The sequence below is a fragment of the Venturia canescens genome, chromosome 9 (assembly GCF_019457755.1).
Source record: "Venturia canescens isolate UGA chromosome 9, ASM1945775v1, whole genome shotgun sequence".
Classification (NCBI taxonomy): Eukaryota; Metazoa; Arthropoda; class Insecta; order Hymenoptera; family Ichneumonidae; genus Venturia; species Venturia canescens.
The window spans coordinates 10,052,918-10,072,388 of record NC_057429.1 but is presented as its reverse complement, the minus strand read 5'-3'; the positions used below and the strand labels follow the sequence as shown (position 1 = coordinate 10,072,388).

The 19,471-nt window shown below is 41.7% G+C and overlaps 1 protein-coding gene across 22 annotated transcripts in view; it reads left to right on the top strand.

Moving 5' to 3' along the window:
• Positions 1 to 1,486: 1,486 nt before the first annotated feature.
• Positions 1,487 to 19,471, top strand: part of LOC122416452 (tropomyosin) — a 34,118-nt gene continuing 16,133 nt past the window's right edge. For 10 of the 22 annotated variants that reach the window (XM_043429425.1, XM_043429431.1, XM_043429434.1 and 7 more), the window contains exons 1-4: positions 1,487 to 1,644; positions 4,833 to 4,987; positions 5,088 to 5,213; positions 19,269 to 19,402. In XM_043429425.1, coding sequence (XP_043285360.1) covers positions 4,874 to 4,987; positions 5,088 to 5,213; positions 19,269 to 19,402 — 374 coding nt within the window. In that variant the 5' untranslated portion in view covers positions 1,487 to 1,644; positions 4,833 to 4,873. Of the gene's footprint in view, positions 1,645 to 4,580; positions 4,752 to 4,832; positions 4,988 to 5,087; positions 5,214 to 7,042; positions 8,432 to 19,268; positions 19,403 to 19,471 lie in introns of those variants that run through there. The other 12 variants (XM_043429423.1, XM_043429413.1, XM_043429432.1 and 9 more) reach the window with 11 other exon arrangements.

Here is a 19,471-nt window from a genome sequence, read left to right as displayed (position 1 = left end):
AACATAGAATTCTCACTGATTCTGTGCCCCGCCAGAAATCGGAATTGCGTGAGTGGCCACTTTGCCCCAGAATTCAAAAATGCCCCAAAAAAGTGGGTGGCCACTTTGCCCCATGTGGCCACTTTGCCCCATGTTCCTCTATATTGATACGGAGACACTACTTGACCATCTTTTTCCTCTTTTTTACGGTGATTCCAACGCCTGCTAACCATGTGACGCGATCGATAGGTCGATGATGAATCACAGGCCATTATCCGGCACACGGAACGCAGGGGAAATGGTACAATGGGGCAGGATGGACCAGTTTTTCAGAGCAATTCATAAAACCTCGTGCACCGTCGTCGGAACGCATTCGTTTGTTCAATTTCGCTGGTTTTCGTTCGTCATTTGTGTGCGTCGAAGAGATTTTTATTTCAATCGAAAGATCCAGAAAAAAAGAGTCGAACGAATACGAATAAATTGGTCCAGGTAGATTCGGCCTTTAAAAATGGCACGTCTTCGCACTGCAGACTCCGATTCGTTTGAATCTCTGTTTAAACGCTGTTTAACTTCTCATCGCGCAGGATCCGATTACTATTGAGAAAACAGACCGTCATTCTATTTTTTCTACTTCTACGTCGTTCTTTTCTCTTCCGAACGGTAAGAATGAACGGACGACTCACAGTCAGCGATGTTCTATTTTCAGGCGCCAAAATATAGCACCGAAGCTCAACTTCCAGGGTGTATTTCCAGTTACTCGACACCGCTGCAACCCACTTTCGCTTTCTGATACAAGCAAATGCGTTTATTTTCCACAACTTTCCTCGATAAATCGTTCATTTTTTCTTCGATCTTCGCACACGAACCTTTGGATCTTGTCCCGGTACCAAAATCCTCGACGCGACTCGACCGACCGCTTGGAAAATTATTTTTCAACCATTCTCCATATTCGATCGACGATGCATTGGCTTCTAATCGGAGAAACGAAACCTGCAACAACGAATCGTTAAAAACTGATGAAAATTTATGTTTTTCATCAACGTGTTCGAAAGAGCTTGACGAAGAGAATCTAAAATTTCAAAAAAAATTGGCGAGTTTTACAATAAATTGAAAGAATATTTAAAAAATCGTGGAAAATCTGAGGAAATGAGAAAAATTGCGATAAATTGAACGTTCTCGTTCCACCGCTGTTTACGTGAGATTCGAGTTCGGGGGCAGGTTCTCCTTTCGTCATATCTCGGCTATTAAAATCTAAAGATATTCCCCAAGTTTTCGTTTCCGTAAGTCGCGACGGTGGATCAGAGCTCTCCGCGCTTTCTCTCTCCCGCAGTTCGCTATCTCGACGATCGTGCAGGCTTGTGGAAACATGAGCAAAAGCAGTGGCAGAAAAGAGGGAGGAGGGGCGGCGGGAGGAAGAAGAATACGAAGAGGAAGACGAGGACGAAGAAACGCGAAGAGCGCGTACGAAGGTTCGAGAGTAGGGATAAGAAATCACATTGGCGGCGAGCCGGTGTTGGTTTTCTTCTCGAGACTTTAACGTTCCTCGTGCGCGCGAGGAAGGAAAGGGAGATCGTCGGCAAAGCTTCCCGGACACCGCCAGTCGTGACTCAACGTGCAACTTAAACGCACCAATTCGACGGACGATCAACGAAGCTTGCCAATTTAGTGAGTAAACGTCCCTCGCCAGTTCGAATAACAATAGCAGAGATAAACGATCGTAAAATTGTTGAAAAAAATATAAGTTAACAGAAATATTGATGAAAATCGATTGAATTTAATTCATCGAAGTTTCTCAAAGCTTCATCGATCTTGGAAACATTGATTTAAGCTCGTACGTAAATTAAAAAATATCGGTGGCAAAATAAACTATTTTCCATTGTCCGGAGATAATTGAGCGACCTTTTCTCCTCGTGAATTTCTTGCCGGAACCGATAAGCCTTCGTATCACGCTCCTTTGTGCGATTCCGTGGAATGAAATTTGATACGAGGAGGAAGCAAGCGGTTGAACGTGCTCGCGACGAAGCTCCTCGTTATAATTGTTTTCCTTTTCGTTATGATTGTTCATATTTCTCCGGCATTCATACAAAACCGGTCCGGCCGAGGGGGAATGTTAAAAAATAAAAATAATAATCTTCATACCGATCTACGCCACTGCGTAAATCGATCGAGGATCGAACTTGCCCGGTGACGTCAAATTTCCCGAAGGAATTTCCCCCTCGCGGTGCCTTAGTTTATCAACAAAGCCCGAGCTCTCGAAGCCTCGATGCCTTTTTTTCAATCGACTATTTCGGTGCTCGCTGCTTACAGTGGATTTCCGAAATACTGTTGACGCCTTCGGAAAATTGTCGGCGAAGGCGTTTGACAGCTCGGCGCGTCGCAGGCACGATATTTTAGATTTTTTAGCACACGGAAACTCGTAATAGAACAAAGGAAAGTGGTCGTCGGTGTTCGATCAAGTTTCACGAATTTTGGCCACCCTTTCGAGCAATTTTACTCAAAAAATGGAAAATTCAAAGGACTTTTTATTCGCGAGTGCGAATCTTGGGTCTTTGGACTAAATTCGTGAAGCAGCAGTTTTTTTCGACCTGTCGAAGCTTCGTTGCATTAAAAAAAGAACGAAACGATAAGCGAAATATTTGTTTCGTGGTACTTGAGAGGAATTTTCACTCTTTCAAAGTGAAAATACTCGAAAAAATGCGGTCGAAAAAAGTCAATTTCCGAATGGTCTCGAAGACACGTCGGGAAAGGGAGAAGAATTTCGTCGAGGGTAACGAGACACCGTCGAGCTCTGTTTTACTTGGCGAGAGCATCGTCGTCGACGGCGACGTTCGGCTGTGCGCAACCCGAAAAGGTCCGACGACGCTCAAGATCCCGAACGACTTTCCCTCTCCCTCTCCCCGTCTCTCTCGCTCTTCCTCGCTCTTTTTTATAGTTTTGCTCTCTCTCTCTCTCGATCCGCCAAAGTAAAAATAACCAACCCTCGCGATCGAAGCGTCGTCGTCGGCTCGTAAACTCCCTTAAAATTTGCGTCTTACGTCATCGGCTCGAGAATGTTGAGAAACTGAACGGCTGCATTGACGGTTGCGAAAATAATGTCGATTGTCTCGAGGACGGATCGAGAGCGCCGATATTTTATCGATTTTTTGTAAACTTCATTGAAAATATTGAATTTATTGGTATTTCACGAATTCATTTTGAATATTTCAGTTTAAAACGACTCACTGTGAGTGTCGGATATCACGAATAAAAGGATGAAAACAAAATGCGGCCAAGAACTCGATACGTTTAGGCGCATTTACGCGATTAACTAGCTCCGAAGGACCTTAATATTCCAAAGCCCCTTAATCCTCGAGCGCCTGTGGCTTATGCGTCGAGATTCAAACGAAAAATTCGTTCGAATGCGACACTCGGATTCGAGGATAAAAAGAAATGAGGAGCGCGCGAGATCGGGTGACGAGTTTAAGGGGGAAATATCGCGATTAGGTTTCCATTGAACAAGTGGCGAATCCCTCGAAGAATTCCATTCGCGTTGCGCTTCCGAAACGAAGCGGTTGAGACCGAGAGACTCGTGAGAGGGACAGAAAGCTCGCACGACTAAATTTCATTGGGAAGAAACAAAAATTAATACAAAATTGTTAAAGTCTGTGAAAAAATACCAACAACCGTTTCTCAATGGGAGAGAAAATACGAATTTTTCATCGCTCTTTAAATTTTAGGGGGGGTCCTGCTTTAAAAAGTCAAAAAATCGATTGTTTTCGGGAATGTTTTTCGGTTGACGGGAATAACTGACGATAGCGAACTTTTCGGTATAGTCTCAAGGATGTTTCAACAGTACGAAAACATTTTTTCAATGCGAGAAATACTAATTTGTACATGGTTTATGCAAAAAGTCGGATTGCCGAAGTTTCTCAGCTGCGGACAATGTGGAGATCGTAATTATCGTCTGCAGCGAAAATTCCAAATTTTTTTTCCATTTTCGTATATTTTCATTCCATACGAACCTATAAGAACCCGAAAAAATTGCGAAATTCTATAATATTTTTAGCGAGTTTGAAAAAAAAGGCTTCTAAAGAAAAAAAATGGCACTTCAGCGTGCTAAAATATAAAATTTCGCAATTTTATGGGTTTTTTTAGGTTCAAATGGAAGAAAAATATATGAAAATGGAAAAAGAATTTGGAATTTTCGTTGCAGACAATAATTACGATCTCCACATTCTACCCAAACAAACTAGTATTTCTTACGTAAAAAAAATGTTTTTTTACTCTTTAAATATCTTGAAACTACACCGAAAAGTTTGCTATGGTGAGTTATTTGCGACTATCCTAAAAACATTCCCAAAAACAACCGATTTTTTTGACTTTCCAAAGCAGAACTCCTCCTTAAGAGCGGAAAAAAGCAAAAAAATGGATAAACTCATCGGGGCGTAGTCCCGGGTCTCATTCGATTCGATCTCACTTCAGCAAAGACCTTCCTCTATAAATAGGGAGGGGTGCCCTGGTAGGTCGCTAATTATACACCGATCCAGAAGCGCGATCGTGGTTTCTCGAACGTGAGCCCGAGCCTGGTCTCACGAGCGTGTAATCCGTTGAATTATTATTCTTTGAATAAATATTTTTCGAGCGGGATTATTTAACGAGGATTGGAGTTCGTTGATTTCATTAGTTTTCATGTATATTTGTTGCGTTATTATTTGACGGGAAGATTAAACAATGGAACGCGATTGCATCGACTAATCGGGCCGCCATTGTTCGAAGATTTTAGGATTATTATCGTAATTGATTTTTTTTTAGTTAAAGAATCTATCGAAGGGTTCAATTTCTCGATTGAGTAATCTCCTTAATTAACTTTACAGATTTTTCTTCGTAAGCTAAAAAGAAAAAAAAAGAAAACAAGATGGACGCGATCAAGAAGAAGATGCAGGGAATGAAGCTGGAGAAGGACAATGCGATGGACCGCGCATTGCTCTGCGAGCAGCAAGCCCGCGATGCGAATGCCCGCGCAGAAAAAGTAAGAATGAAAATTTCGCTGCAACCGACTCAATTCATCAGTAACAACATTTTCGATGCTCAAAGTTCAATCGATTTTTCATTCGCTCTTATTTCGTTAGGCTGAAGAGGAAGCTCGTTCCCTGCAAAAGAAGATCCAAACCATCGAAAATGACCTTGACCAAACGCAGGAGGCGCTCATGCAAGTCAACACCAAACTTGAGGAGAAGGACAAGGCTCTCCAGAACGTGAGTCACTTTTTCCAGTTTTCTACGTCGCACTTCATTTTTCTTTTTTGCTATTTACGCAGAAGAATTTTCAACTGATCGCTCTTCCTTGTCTTCCCCTGTCGCGGAAGCGAAAAAAAAACCGTTGCAATTTCATGCACGAATTATTTACAAACAGAAATGTGCTTCGACTCGCGGAATCGATGACGAAATTTTTACGTGTTAATAATAACTGTTTGATGTTGATTGAAAAAAAAAAACGAACAAAAATTAAGTCAACCAGAAAAAATGAGCAGCTATATTCTGTCAGTATGTAAAGAATATTCAATTTTCTCGTATTTACGTACACGAGAACAATTGTCTTCGATTCGATCCTGAAAAAAAGTAAGAATTTGAGAGATCCATCGATTTCACAGATATTCTTAACCTTCAAAGGACGGTTCACTTGAAAAATTCATCGATATTATGCACAACGTAAAAATCCCCGTCCTTGAAAGGTTAAGTACATTATTTTCTTATCATCAAATATGAGATTTCAAACACTCTAGCTTCGAGATAAAGAGAAAAAAATGTCCGTACTCAACAATTACGTTGACGAACTTATCGTAAGGTTTCGAAATAAATCTGTAACAGGAATTTCTTGCAACGAAAGAAAAACAAAGAGCCGAGGGGAAGAGAGAATGTTTTGAAAAAAGTATTCCCCAATATTGAAATTCTTGCAAGAATTAAAAAGCTGCGTAAACAAAAAACAGCTGTTTATGTCCATCGATGGAATTACAAAACGTGTGAAAAATGCGACTCTTTGAACGACCTTTGTAGAGGGCAAGTGTCACATTCGCGAAACAAAACAAAAAATGTGTCTTGCGAACAATAATGATTTCGACGAGGTGGAAAAAACCTTGTTGAGGTGTCAATCCGTTCTGAAATTGTGCCGAAGGCATGTTCGTTCCCAGCCAAAGATCTGTGAGTAATAAAATAAACATTCGCTCGCAGAAAGTTAAGTATGGAATTTCGAAAGGAATTCCAATGACTCGTTCGTGTATTATTTATTTGAAACAGCATGAAACGCGCGACAAGAATGAAGCGTGTATACAGCGTCGTAGGAAAGTCATCGCAACGATCAAAAATCAGGGACACTTTTCGCCCCTTCCCTCCGAAGCACAAATAGGTTAGGATTCACTGAACTAGAAAAAAAACTCGCAATTCTTTCTTTCGATCCCGTGAAATAAAGCAAAGTCTGCATCTTTTGTCTCGAAAAAGTCAAATGGTAATAAAAAATATCGATGGAACATTGAAACGAAAAATCTAAAACGCCAAAATTCCAGCGCAACGAGTTGCGCATGAGCACGAACTACTCGCTGAATCAGTTTCAACAAATAAGCCGAATACGATCAAACTCGTAAAATTTTTACGAATGTGTACGATCTTGAACATTGATACAAAGTAATTTTAAAAAAACTAAAAATGAGTATCCCGATGGAAGAATCAGGCCAAAAGTTTCATAAATTCGTGCGGTCAGCCGCGAGTAGAGAACGATTGGTTTGGTAATGACGAACGCAGAGAATCGAGTCAGTCGAGGAGACACGACATTTAGTTAGTTGAAGCAGTTGACGCAAGGGTTAGACCGGAGCGCTGCGAACGCGTTGGGATGTTGGGAAGGCTGGATGGGGAGGGAGCGAAGAGTCGCAGAAGAGAGAAAAGGAGGCAGAGCGCACCACGCGACAAGTCGGGGTGGGAGAATGAAGGAAAAACAAAAATGTACAACAGTGATCGCTGTCGGTCGCAACGAGTGCGACTGAGAGAAGCTAAGATCTCGGGCAGCAGGCGCGTGTGTGTAGAGCGAAGTCGTACGTGACTATAAATGTATTGTAACGAAAAGGACGGAGAAACGAGAGGGTAGATTTGGAAAGAGAGAGAGCGAGAGAGAGGGCGGCAGAGGGGGCAGAAGAGATGGTGAAACGAGTTGGTATGGGTAAAAACGGCGTGTGTTCCGTCGTGGGGCCAGGAAACGTGTGCAATCCAGGCTCAGTGACAGACAAAATGGCGGTGTGTCTGGTGCAGTGGTAGCAGTGCTGGGGTAGTAGAGCGCTAGTGGGTGCTCCCTCATGGGTTTATAGAAGGTTAGAAGAGGGGTGGTTATAGGGAGTACGAAGGGACGCACCCGATTAGTAGAATAAAAATAAACGGTGACAATGGATCATTCATTGAGTACGTCAACAATGGGAACGAGACGTCGGGGTCATCAACATCATCCGCGACACGCTACACGTCGTCGTCTTGATGTATCCAGCAGAGGACCCGCGCAGTGTGGCCCTGCTGGAACAATTAAATCAGCGATATCGAACCCCGAAACATTGTTGACGAGTAATCAGTTCAATGAGAATACATCGACGAAGGAGCAACCGGCTGTAGCTACCACGAGACAGGCTGTAATATGTTCGACAAGAAGTGAGGAAAACAATGAGGATTATCAACAAAGCAGAGGATCAAATAGCAATAACATTGGAGACTCGAGAACGAGGGTCGAAGGTTTAGATAAAAAATTAGCTGTAAGGACGAAGGAAACATTGTTGGAAGGTGACAGAACGAGAGACGACGTTAAAAACGATACAATAACAAAGTTGAACGTTGAGGTAGTATCCGATGACAGTGAAACGACGGATCGTACCAATAAGAGCGTTCAGCCCAGGCCCGCGCAGTGTGGCCTTATCGTTGATAACAATCAAGATCTTACTAATCTCGAGATCGTAAGAAAGGATGATGACGTTTCTCACGTAAGAGGAATCGTCGACGAAGATTGTAAAAATGTAATAATAAATAGCGTGAAAATAAATGACCCTGAAAAAGTCTCACCGAAAAAAATATCCAGCGGTAATCAGTCGAGATCACACGTAACGAGGGACTCGGTCAGAACGATATTGAGGTCAAGAGGGAAAGAGGATTGTTACGGTAGCAGCCCCGAGCCTGAGCACGCGGTCGCGAGGGCAAGGGGCGACGGGAATTCTGACGACGAGACCCCCAACGTCGAGGAAGATCCTGAACTCGCTGAATTGGCTAAATTACGGTGTCCCAGCGAAAGAACCGAAGTACAAGCCGAAAGAGAAGCCAGAAGACGCAAACGATGCGCCGACTACCCTGGACTCGCTTTCGGAAGTTCTATATTCTCGAGCGATACCATGATGAAATTCAGTCTTATAAGGAACGAGCTTAAAAATATAATGGGAAATCAACTCAAGCGGGTCAGTATCACGATCGGTGAATCAATTGAGCAATTTATGAGAATTTCGAGGGGCGGGGGCGAATGCTTGGAAAGTGTGCTTGTATGGGAGAACACGAGGGCAGCACGTGCTTCGTTATGACCTTGAGCTTGAATGCCTGCCTTTCCGCAAGGCGAAGGACCTTATTAAGGTAGTACTGCGGTCCGTACCAGTCGATCGATACGATTTAACGACCGTTTTCATTCTCCGACAAATTGCTCGCCTGTTCGACTCTCAATTCGCTAATTTTGAGGTTACTGACCGAAAGCAATACGTTCCTTTGCATTTTTCGCTTCTTTCTCTCCCACGAAATGTCATTTCCGGTCGCTCTCGTTGAATTTTGAGAACTATTCCGACCTTACATATTTCCTGAACTCCCGAGAATTTCTAGTATTCGATCTTTTCTCGTTCAACATAACCTACAAACGCGTTTTCTCATCTGTCACTCTAACCTCGATTGAGATTCGCATTCACGACGCGTACGTCGTTGGAACGATAGCCAAGTGTATTTCTGATCAATGCGAATCTAATGCCTTCAACGCGACACGATCGAAAGAATTTATTTCTCTAACGTTGCTTGGAAATTATGCAAAGAACCAGTTTGGACAACTCGTATAGTATTCGATTTACAGTTTAAACAAGTCCGTCATTCAGTTTTCAGTTTTTCTTACGCACTCTTTGCATCGGTCTAAAGAATGCTAGTTCTTTTCAATTCCTGTATTACCGAGTGTCGGGAAATTCGTTGGTTTCTCACTGACCATCTCAATTTAAAAACTTTGTATGAGGAAAAACGTTCCTGCAGGAAGATTCATTTATTTTCATTCGTTTACAACAAGGGGGAGACCATAATTGAAGAAAAAAAAAACAACGAAAAACGTTGAACTGTTGCAGACTTTGAACTTGACAAGTGGCTCCACAGGGGCGAGCGGCACTCGGTCGAACTAGGGAGTTATTTTTTCGTTCCTCGCTTGGGATCACGTCACCTAGGTTATTTTTGACTCAAACGCAATGATTATTTATCGCGATCTTATTCTCGTTTTTCTCTTTCATCAAATTTCCGATGCTTTTTTTAATCTCTCGCTTTTTTCTCTCAATCGGCACGCTTCTTCGTGTCGATTGCCAGACTCTCGCATATTCTAAAAATACGCGAAAACCGCGCGCGATCCAGTGACTCAAACTCGAATATCCGAAGGAATTGCGTAAGCGAGTGTTTCCGATGCCTCGGCAACATAATAAAAGGGGGCGAAGGAGGGAGGGATTGGTTTGGCCCCCCCCCCCCCCATTTCTCGACGACCAGCATTGCCGTGATGTTACAATTTGAAACGAGTGCAAACGCCCACGTTCATGAGCCCGACACGAAGAATTTAGAACGACCGTCTTTCTCTCTCCGTCTCTTTATTTCTTTATTCATTTCTCGTTCTCTCTCCCTCTCTGTTGCTCGTAACCAAATTGAATCTGCTCAGTGTCGCTGACTGCTCGTCATTTGAACTCGACAGTGTTATTGACTCGCATTGTCGAGCCTGTTGCACATTCGTCCTCGAAAGATGGCGACCCTCGAACCCTCCAACGACGATTTCCCGAATAATCCTCGGAAGTTTGCCGCCCTAGTCCTTGCCGGAGTGGATAATTTTTGTAAGTAATAGAGCTTCGGTGCACGGCGATCGAGCACGAAGTTTGCGAAGTGTAGTCGATGCGCGAAGTGAACTTTTTATGGCTGGCGCCGTTCCAGTGTTAGGTTTCGTCCGATTATTACTTCGGCGCAGCTGTGCTGCATACGGCGCCCAAAAATAATCACGAACATCGTAAAGAGCGCGTCAGATTATTTCTCAAGTAAAAATAAACAGAAACGTGTAAACGCGTTTTGACACCTCGAAGAACGGGCTCGGAAGGGCGATTTCTTTGAAGCGTCGAAAGCGTCAACGATTCTCCAAAAATTGCGATGTCTGGAGAGATTAAATGTTAAATCCATTCTCCTTTATTTTATCGGCTTTTCAGAAAATTTATCATCTTTCATTTCACAACTGATCGTCAAGATAAATGTCATGAAGCTAGCGAATTAAACGGTATTTTTGTATCCTTATGGAGGTTATGTTTAAGCGAAAACGAGTGTTCTGGGATAGGTGCTTCTAAAAAAATGTCACGTTAAAAAATTTCGACCATTTTGCGCAGTCGACTTGAATGACAGCATTTTTGTTCCGTTTCGAAATACGTCACTCAGTCTTGGAATTGCATTCGAGTTCCTCGAATATGTGAAGTTCGGTTTATTTAAATTATTGTCATTGTTAGATTTCGTGACGATTTAGATCGACTTTTCATAATACGGATCCTAGTTCGCATTTTTTATGCTTGTCAAAGTTTCATGGGCAAACAAACAGAAATACAAATAGGCTCTCTCTTTGCAGATTTATGAGCGTATTTATGACGAATATTTACATATGTACAGTCTTTTAAAAAAACATGCTTCTATTTACCGAGTTATCGCGTTTAGAACACGAGCACCATATGAGATGTGAGAAAGAGTATGGGAGCTGACGATATATAATTGCGATAATGGTGATTCATCGCGTAGTGGATATTCTCCAAAGCCTATTCGTGTATACAATATGACGTAAACCCTCGCGAGCGAGGGCCAGCGTCGAGCAAATTCACCAAAAGGAATTCAGCGTCTATTTACACTTGAAAAAAAGGAATGAAGTGGACTGAAGTTGTGGAAACCGATCTCAAGGTCTTCGAAACGGATTTATTAACTTACCGTGATGCTGGATCATGGAACTGACAGCATAAAAATTCAATTCGACAGAATCAGTATTAGTCGATGGATTGAAACGATCATGCACAAAAATGGTGCATTTTCCATAATTTTTAATGAATTTTTTAATCAGTTAAATTGATCGTTAGTTATGAGAGATTGTACTATTTTTGAAGTTTATGCGAATTCATCAAATTCATCGATTCCAATAAAACAATTAGCAGAGACGAGCGCGAACGAAATTTTTTTGAGGTTAAGTTGAGTTTTCGTTTCGCTCGTTCCGATACTAAAGTTTCTCAATCCCGCAATAAATATATCCAGATGAACATGTTGGCGTAACGAGTGAAAAAAACGAAACGTATGTCGCGATTGAAAACTCGGATGGGAACAATGAGTGGAATTGTTTGGCAACGTAATTCGAACGACGGAGCGGGATTTTAACACGGGCGCGGTATTTCCGGAGGCTTTAGATCGAACAGAGTTTTTCGATTGGTTGCTACAAATTTAGCCGACAGAGCGCGCTCGGGTGGCAGCGCCGTGAAGTACGAAAATGTACAGAGCGAGTTCACTCCCGACCGGAGACAGAATACAAACGTAATTCTCATTATTTCCCCCTTTATAAAGCCTCGATGTAGAGTACAGAGCAACGTATCGTGTTGACAAAACGATGCTTCCTCATTCATAGCTGTTTTTTTTCCACGCCTTTCAAACTTGCCGTATTGGTCGTACCTAATTGACATTTGTATTCGTACGGTGGGGGAACTATTTTACGCGCCGAATTGAGAAAATTTGCCGGTGCGTATAGGAGAACGAAAGGGTGAGAGGAGAAGGGAACTACTTTCGCGTTTTACTGGAGATCAAGCGAGAGAGAGCGAGTAAAAAGACAAGAATGCGCATGCGCTTCAACCGAGCGCTAAGGCCTTACTGGAGTATATTGCTCGGCGGCCATCTTGCTCTCGTGTGCAGCCGAAGCAGTCGGTGGTCGCTCGTGTGACGACAGTTCGGAGTACAATCCACGGTGTACAACAATCGCGTTCGAACGGAAAAAAGCTTTTTTTCAAAAACCTCCATACACCCCGTGGGCTCGAACTGCCAAATTTTAGTGTTTTGTTTTGTTCCTCTCAACAATACATTCCTGTACATACAAATACACACATATATTTATATATATATACGTTTGTACTTTTATTTTGACGAGGTGGGAATCGTAAGATAAAAGAAACGCGACAAGGGTTCAGTGACGTTGTTAACGTGTCAAATATTAAAGAGAAGGACCCGCGATAAAACTACACAAAATGACGACCCAAGTACAGGGCAATATACTCGATATGCTTAAGAAGAAAATGCGTCAGACTAAGGAGGAAATGGAGAAATACAAGGACGAATGTGACGAGTATCAGAGGCGGTTGCAGGTTGAAGCGTTGCGACGCGAGGAAGTGAGTTTGCCTTAAAAAAACACTACAGTTCTCATTTTCCCTTGAACGAAAAGATCCTTTGATCGGACACGAGAGTGTTGCGGGTGAAAAGTCCCGTCGAAAATATGCGGTTCGTGTAAGCCCGGCTGCGCGTTGAGTCGCGTTAAACTCGACATGATTTTTCAGTGAATACTGTCAAGAGCAGTAGAATTCCCTGACATTTTCGCGGGTTTGTCGAACATGGAATTTACCGCACGTGAAAAAAGCCTCCACCGCACATTCCACTCTTGATCTCTCTCTCTCTCTCTCTCTTTCGCTGCTTCAAAGACCATCCATTTCGTGTCTCGCTCAACGACGACTCGGCTGCTACTCCCGAGACGATTTTTCTTGCAAAACACGTTCCTTCGCGGGGACACGTCGATTGTGACGAAAAATCTTCTCTCTCTCCCCCCTTCCCTCGCTCCCGATATATCGTCATCACTGACAACCGTCGCTTTATTTGTTTTAACGTACGAAAATGTTGAGTATTTTTTTTTCATCTCATGGAATAATAAACGGAGACGTGTTTTTCGAAAAAGCCGGCGTCTCCGGCTCTCTCGGTTACAGGCATCGATCGTGCGTGTCAGAACTCTCGTCGTCAAGCTGGAGTCTCTCTCTCTCGCTTTCTCCCCCGCCTCCGACTTCGTCAAGCCGGGAGGGGCACCTGTTTCTTTCTCTCTTCTCTCTCCCCAGACTTCGCATTCTTTTTACCTATTTACCCGAGCCCCCAACATCGCCAACCGAAAAGCCGGCTCTCTTTATCGCTCACTCGACTCTTCGTTCCCCCATCTTTCTTTTTTCCCTGCTCTTCATTATTTTTTATATTTCTACTGATTTTTACTATTTTCTGGGCATTCTCCGGCCCAATTTTACCGTCAAATTTTTCCTACATCCCATTTACTTAATAAATTCTTTCGCTCTTTATTTTCGAGCTTTTTAATACTTCGAAAGCATCTATAAAAAAACAGATAAAATCACGATGTCAAGAACTCTCGTGCAGTTGCGTGACGTTCGTGTGAACGTCTCTCTCTCTCTCTCTTCGTAGAGTCCCTTCGCCTCGTAGCAGCCCTTTACGAATATAATTAATGATTCGCGGAGAGCCGTTCTTACGTCCGACTTTTTAATTATCAGTGGAAGCTCGATTTCAACTGCATTTCGGTTGCAGCTTATTTTGAAAATATCGTTACAACGATGTTTTTTTAACACATCAACGTTAGAATTCTCAATGACAAACTAATGAAATTTTGACAATCTTGTGAAGTTTTTTGTTATTTCATTGAAAAAAATGATTTTCTCTAGGCATTTGGACACGCAAATAAAGTTTATTCTACGAGCACGTGAATTTCGAAGAATTTTGCTGTTTTTTCGTGATTTTCATAGATCTTTAAGTCGAGTCATCGGTAAAAGGGGGTAAACGATCCGAGTGACTCAGTGAGAATATTGATTTGAGGATCGAGCAATTCTTGAGAGTTACACACGTGCTGCGTTGTCAAAGAACGAGCGTGGGCTCGATTCTCCTTCGCCGAAGCCGAGGAAATCCGTTAGCTTTTTTGTACTTTCAAGCTGAGCGCGTTCCTATTCACAATCTTCGAGGTTTCCGTCGGTTTTCGTTGAAAATATATGAGAAAGTAATTCCCTCGAATTAGTGAGCAAACGTCACTTGTAAATTCATGAAACTCGAGTGATTTATTGAGCGCGCGGAAGTTTGTACGGGCACGCTAATTGGTAAAAAATGACCTTGAGCCCGCTCGATCCTCACTACGTCAAATCTCCCTTTTCTTCACTCGGCTCAAGCTCACTTTTTTCTAATCGTGAAAAAGCTGACGTAATGACCGTAGTCGAAGGCGACTGTCTAATTACAATGGAAACGATTTCGAGCACTGCTGAGGCGATAAAAACTTTTTTTTCGATAATCGCTGATTTATCTCATCGCAAGTCAGTCATCGTTTTTTTTTTCCTTAACCAAACCTCATAAAGTTGTCTGCATTCGTGGCAAATTTCCGTTCGAAAGCTTCCTCGAACGAATTTGTTTTTTCTAGTCGAACGTTTGGCTCACAGTCGCATGTAAGAGCAAAATGAAATGTTTCCCAACTGCAATTATTCTCGAGCCATATTCGTGGGTTAAAATTTTCTGAAATTTCTACAAAAATTTATCATCTCAGTGGCCAGTTTGAACGATCGTTTTCCCATCGATCACACTCCATTTTATTCCCCCACTTTCATCTCTGTCTCAGCGACACAAAATGAGGGTAGTACACTGAGAAAAAAATCGGTACAACAACTGAATGTCCTTTGTTGATATTTTTGTTGCTTGATCTGACCAAACATTCGCTTGCGATAAATAAGGAACATTTATACCAATCACTAAATTTTGCTTTATGTGAATTCACTAAACGAGTTGAACCAAACCTTTGGATCGAAAAACTCGAAACATTTGTTTATTTCTACTTAATTCACACACACTTTTATCACGTATTTATTTGAATATCAAGTACTGAAGCATCTGAGTGGTTTTGTTGAGAATAATAAATATTTTGTAAATCGAATCACACTGGTCGGTTAAATATCACTCTAAATTCGTCGAAGCTCTTATAATATACGCGAATATGCCGGTTTTATCACGCTGAAGTTTCCAACGTTGGAGTCCAACGAAATGGTCTTAAAAAACTCTCAAATAATTCCAGTAAATCTCCAATTTTGTTCCCTGCCGAATTTCCAATTCATCATTTTTCAAGCCACATCAATAATTCGTGAAATAAAAAAATAATGAATTATAAATCTTTTGTTCGTTCATTTCGTTGAACTCCAACGTTGCGTCGTACAGAATTTTCAAACGGCTCTCACAAACAAACCATTTCATCAAAGAACTTGAAAACTGGTGACGATTTTTTTTCGATTTTTCCCTTTTTTATTGAAACTTTAGCCAATATGATTTGTGCAAAATGACAAATAATTTTGATAGTCGGACCTTTTTCCTCGTGTAGTTCAACAAAACCTTATCGATGGCGAACCGAGTCAATTGTCTATACAAATGTCTGCCTCGAAAGAAAGTTTTAGCAACGAAATATGACGTTAGAGTGAGCCAAATATCGTCACATAATATTACACTGAAGTTTCCAAGGCTGGAGTTCAACGAAATGATGTTAAAAAAAAGCCTCCAATAATTCGAGTAGTTATCCAATTTCGTTCCCTGCCGAATTTGCAATTCGTAGTTTTTCAACCTGCGCCGATATTTCGTGAAATAAAAAATGGGTGAATTACGAATGTTTTTTTCATTCATTTCGTTGGACTCGAACGTTGCAAACTTCACTGTCGGCACATAATCCTTAATTTTGTAAATCCAAATCGCTGTCTATTTGAATCATTATCTAAAATCTTGTGTAATTTTGTCGTATGGGACTAAATATTTTAGGTGAATTGATCATTTCTCAAGTGATGCAATCAAATGTTTTTCTCAGTGAGAAGAATGAAAATAATGAAAGGTTGTCAAAGCTGAGCCCGCGAAACCGAATCTTCTCGAAGAGCGTTAAAGTCACACCTTCACGAAACGACGTTTTTTATTTTTCTTTTTTTTTTTTTCATTATTATTGAGAAACGACCGAGTGTTTTCACCGTCGAGAATTCTATGTTTACAAGTCAATTCTCAAGGTGAAAGTGACAAGCGTCGTTTTCTTCGATCTCCGAAGAAAATATTACTTTTCAACAGCCACGAAAGGCGAATGCTTGCAAGCTCGAGTCGCGACTCTTTCAAAGCTCCTTACGAAAATAGCGACTTTGTTCGAGCGTCATAAAAACATTTTTTTCAATGCACGAGTCTGGCTGTTACGAAGCAACTGATTAAAGCTTCCGGAAAGGGGAGCTCCGTCTCTCTCTCCCTCTCGCTATTTCGTCATTCTCGGTCTCCGAAGAGCGCCAAATCTTTGACAGAAAAATGCGAGACTTCGCTGCTCGTCTCGTCTCTTTCATCTCATTTTTTTCAACTTCTTTTTCATGCTTTTATTTTGCTCTAACTCAAATGTCGCTCTCCATTCTCCTCATTTTTTATTCCCTTCTCCTTTCTGTCTGACGTTTCGAATCCGCGTCCCTTTTCTTCCCCAAGTTTTCCTACCTTTTGCCTTTTTTTGCACGGAGTTACAACGAATCGTTGCAAGTTCCTCGCTCCCTATCAGCCCGCGTTTCTCCATATTTTTTCAACCGTCGGTCTGCACGCCGAAACGCGGAAATTCAATATTTTTCAATGTCTTTTCAACGAACGCCCGATTCATCAGCACATTCCGAGCTGACTCAGCCTAAAATTGCGAAATTATTTTATTTCGACATTCGATCGTAGCGAAAGCGACGGAGACAGCGATTTTCATTGCGAAGTATATTATTTTATTTGTTTCTCAATATATCTAAATTTTATCATTTCTAATAATAATAATAAATTATCCGACAACTTTAATGATTTATTTATTTTTTATATAATATTTATTTATTTAAGTTTAATAATCAATTATCAGTTTATACTCATCGTCGATCATTCCACGGATTAAGGTAACTCCTGTACTGCATGCTAGTCAAATGAGTGCTAAATTTTCAAAACGCTTTTAGACCAAGTTCAAAGTAGTACCGATTAAACTTATTCTTAGTAGATATGTATTCAAGCATATTTTATTAACGCGAAAAAATATTAAAAACGCTAGTTTTGCAAAGCCATCAACCGATAAATGCAAATTTCCATGATGACACATTTTCACAGCTATTTCTCAAAGAATAATCTGCGTTTTTTGATCGATTTTATTGCAGCAAGTCTCATTCCGTTCCTCAACCGGTCCTCTGTGAATCCACCATGTAGTTGTTTTTTTAACTTGATCGTTTCACAGTTGCAGCCAATTGTTAATTAAGTGAAAAAACTTTTTCATTCATAATTTCTCTCAGGAATGAGTTCAAAGGAAAATCTACGTGGTGAATTGGTAGAGGATCGTTTGAGGAACAAAATGAGACTCGGTGCAATAAAATCGGTTAAAAAATACAGATGATTCTTTGAAAAATAGCTGCGAAAATGTGTCATCATGGAAATTTGCATCTATCAGTTGATAGTTTTGCAAAACTATCATTTTTAATATTTTTTCACGTTTATAAAATATGCTTGAATACATATCTGCTAACAATAAGTTTAATCGGTACGTTGAGCTTGGTCTAAAAGCGTTTTGAAAATTTAGCACTCATTTGACTAGCATGCAGTAAAGGAGTTACCTTAAATTCGTCCAAAAAATCATTCGCAATTGACCCTAGTGCGGTCCTTGGAAAGAAAATGAGAAAAACAGTCGTCGATCAGCTGATCGACGTGCCGATCGTGCCTCGTTGAGACTGACGATCCTACCTGGTCTTCTGACTCGATTGGAGGTGGCTGAACTTCCAGGGTGTTCGTAGAGCATCGAGTTCTCGAGGAAATTACCTCTAATTGTGAGCTTACAGAGCGCAACGCGTAATATGCTCGTGTGTACAGACGAGCATCATTGCGCCATTAATACGAGAGAGGAGCGTTACGTGATCTGTCGTTATGAGCGACAAACTAGATGACACTCCCACGGAGCTACCTAAAGAGAGAAAAAAGTGATGTGCTTTGCTATTTTAAGGTATTTTCACTGAATCGATCGCGGGGATCGTTTTGTTGGGAGCTTCGCTCAGGGATTGATTTCACTGCACACTGCGCGAGCTCTCAGGAATGTAAAAAATGTTTAAAATCCTCGATGAATAGCAAAGTTGATAAAAATTTTTTCAAAAATATCCCAAAATTTGGAAAAAACGTATTTTTCAAATTTTTTAGCACACTTTCGTGGCTTTATCGCTCCTCTCGTTTCCTGGATCGCGGCCCAGTATGGACCATTGGCGTTGAACGGAGTCAGCGGTGGGGGCTCGCTCCGTTATCGCGTGCACTTCCGGTTTAGCGCGGATTTGAATTTAACGAGAAACGCTCAGAGCGATGCACGCTCCGAGAGCATTGGGTTCGCGATTATAATAGCGGATTTTTCTAATCTTTGAATCTTCGGAAAGCGAGTGATTTCAATGATGAAATATTTTCTTTACAAGTTTATTGAAAAACTGGATAAATTCAGTCAGCTTCATCGATTCGAAACTCGAAGAATTACGCGTTTTCGCTGGATTTGACGGGGGGCCCTCGCGAATTCTCATGCAAAATAGCCCAGCGACCTACGACCGATGGGAGAGAGCCCGCTTTTTTAAGTCCTGGGAACCGAGCGTCAAAAGCCACGCGGAAACTGTGCGGCGCATAATTTCCAGCGGATTTCCGGCTTTGCAACATTCGGAAGCGATGACGCGTGCATGCGAGTCTGCGTTCGGTTTCGATCGAGCAAAGAATCGAGTTGAGCGTAAAATGGGGAGAAACGTACTACGGCGGCGTTGCCGCTCGACGAGGTTTGGGTGGGTCGCCGTTCAAGTACGGGAGCATTTCATTTGTTCGGCCGTAAAACGCCGCCTGCTGTAATTGCGAGCTAAAAATTACTGGCTCTTCGAAAATAGGAAAATTATTGAAAAAAAATCGAGTCCAAAGAACGAGTTTTACGGATTTTATCACTCAAATTAATTTTTTATACTTTTTTGTTCGTTTCAGGCTGAATCCGAGGTCGCCGCCCTGAACCGTCGCATCCAGTTGCTCGAGGAAGATCTCGAGAGGTCCGAGGAACGTCTCGCCACAGCCACCGCCAAATTGGCTGAGGCTTCCCAAGCCGCCGATGAGAGCGAACGGTAAGAAGCCGGATTTCTCGTTCGCCTTCAAACTCTTTTTTTCTCTCATTTTGGAAGAAAAAAAAGATA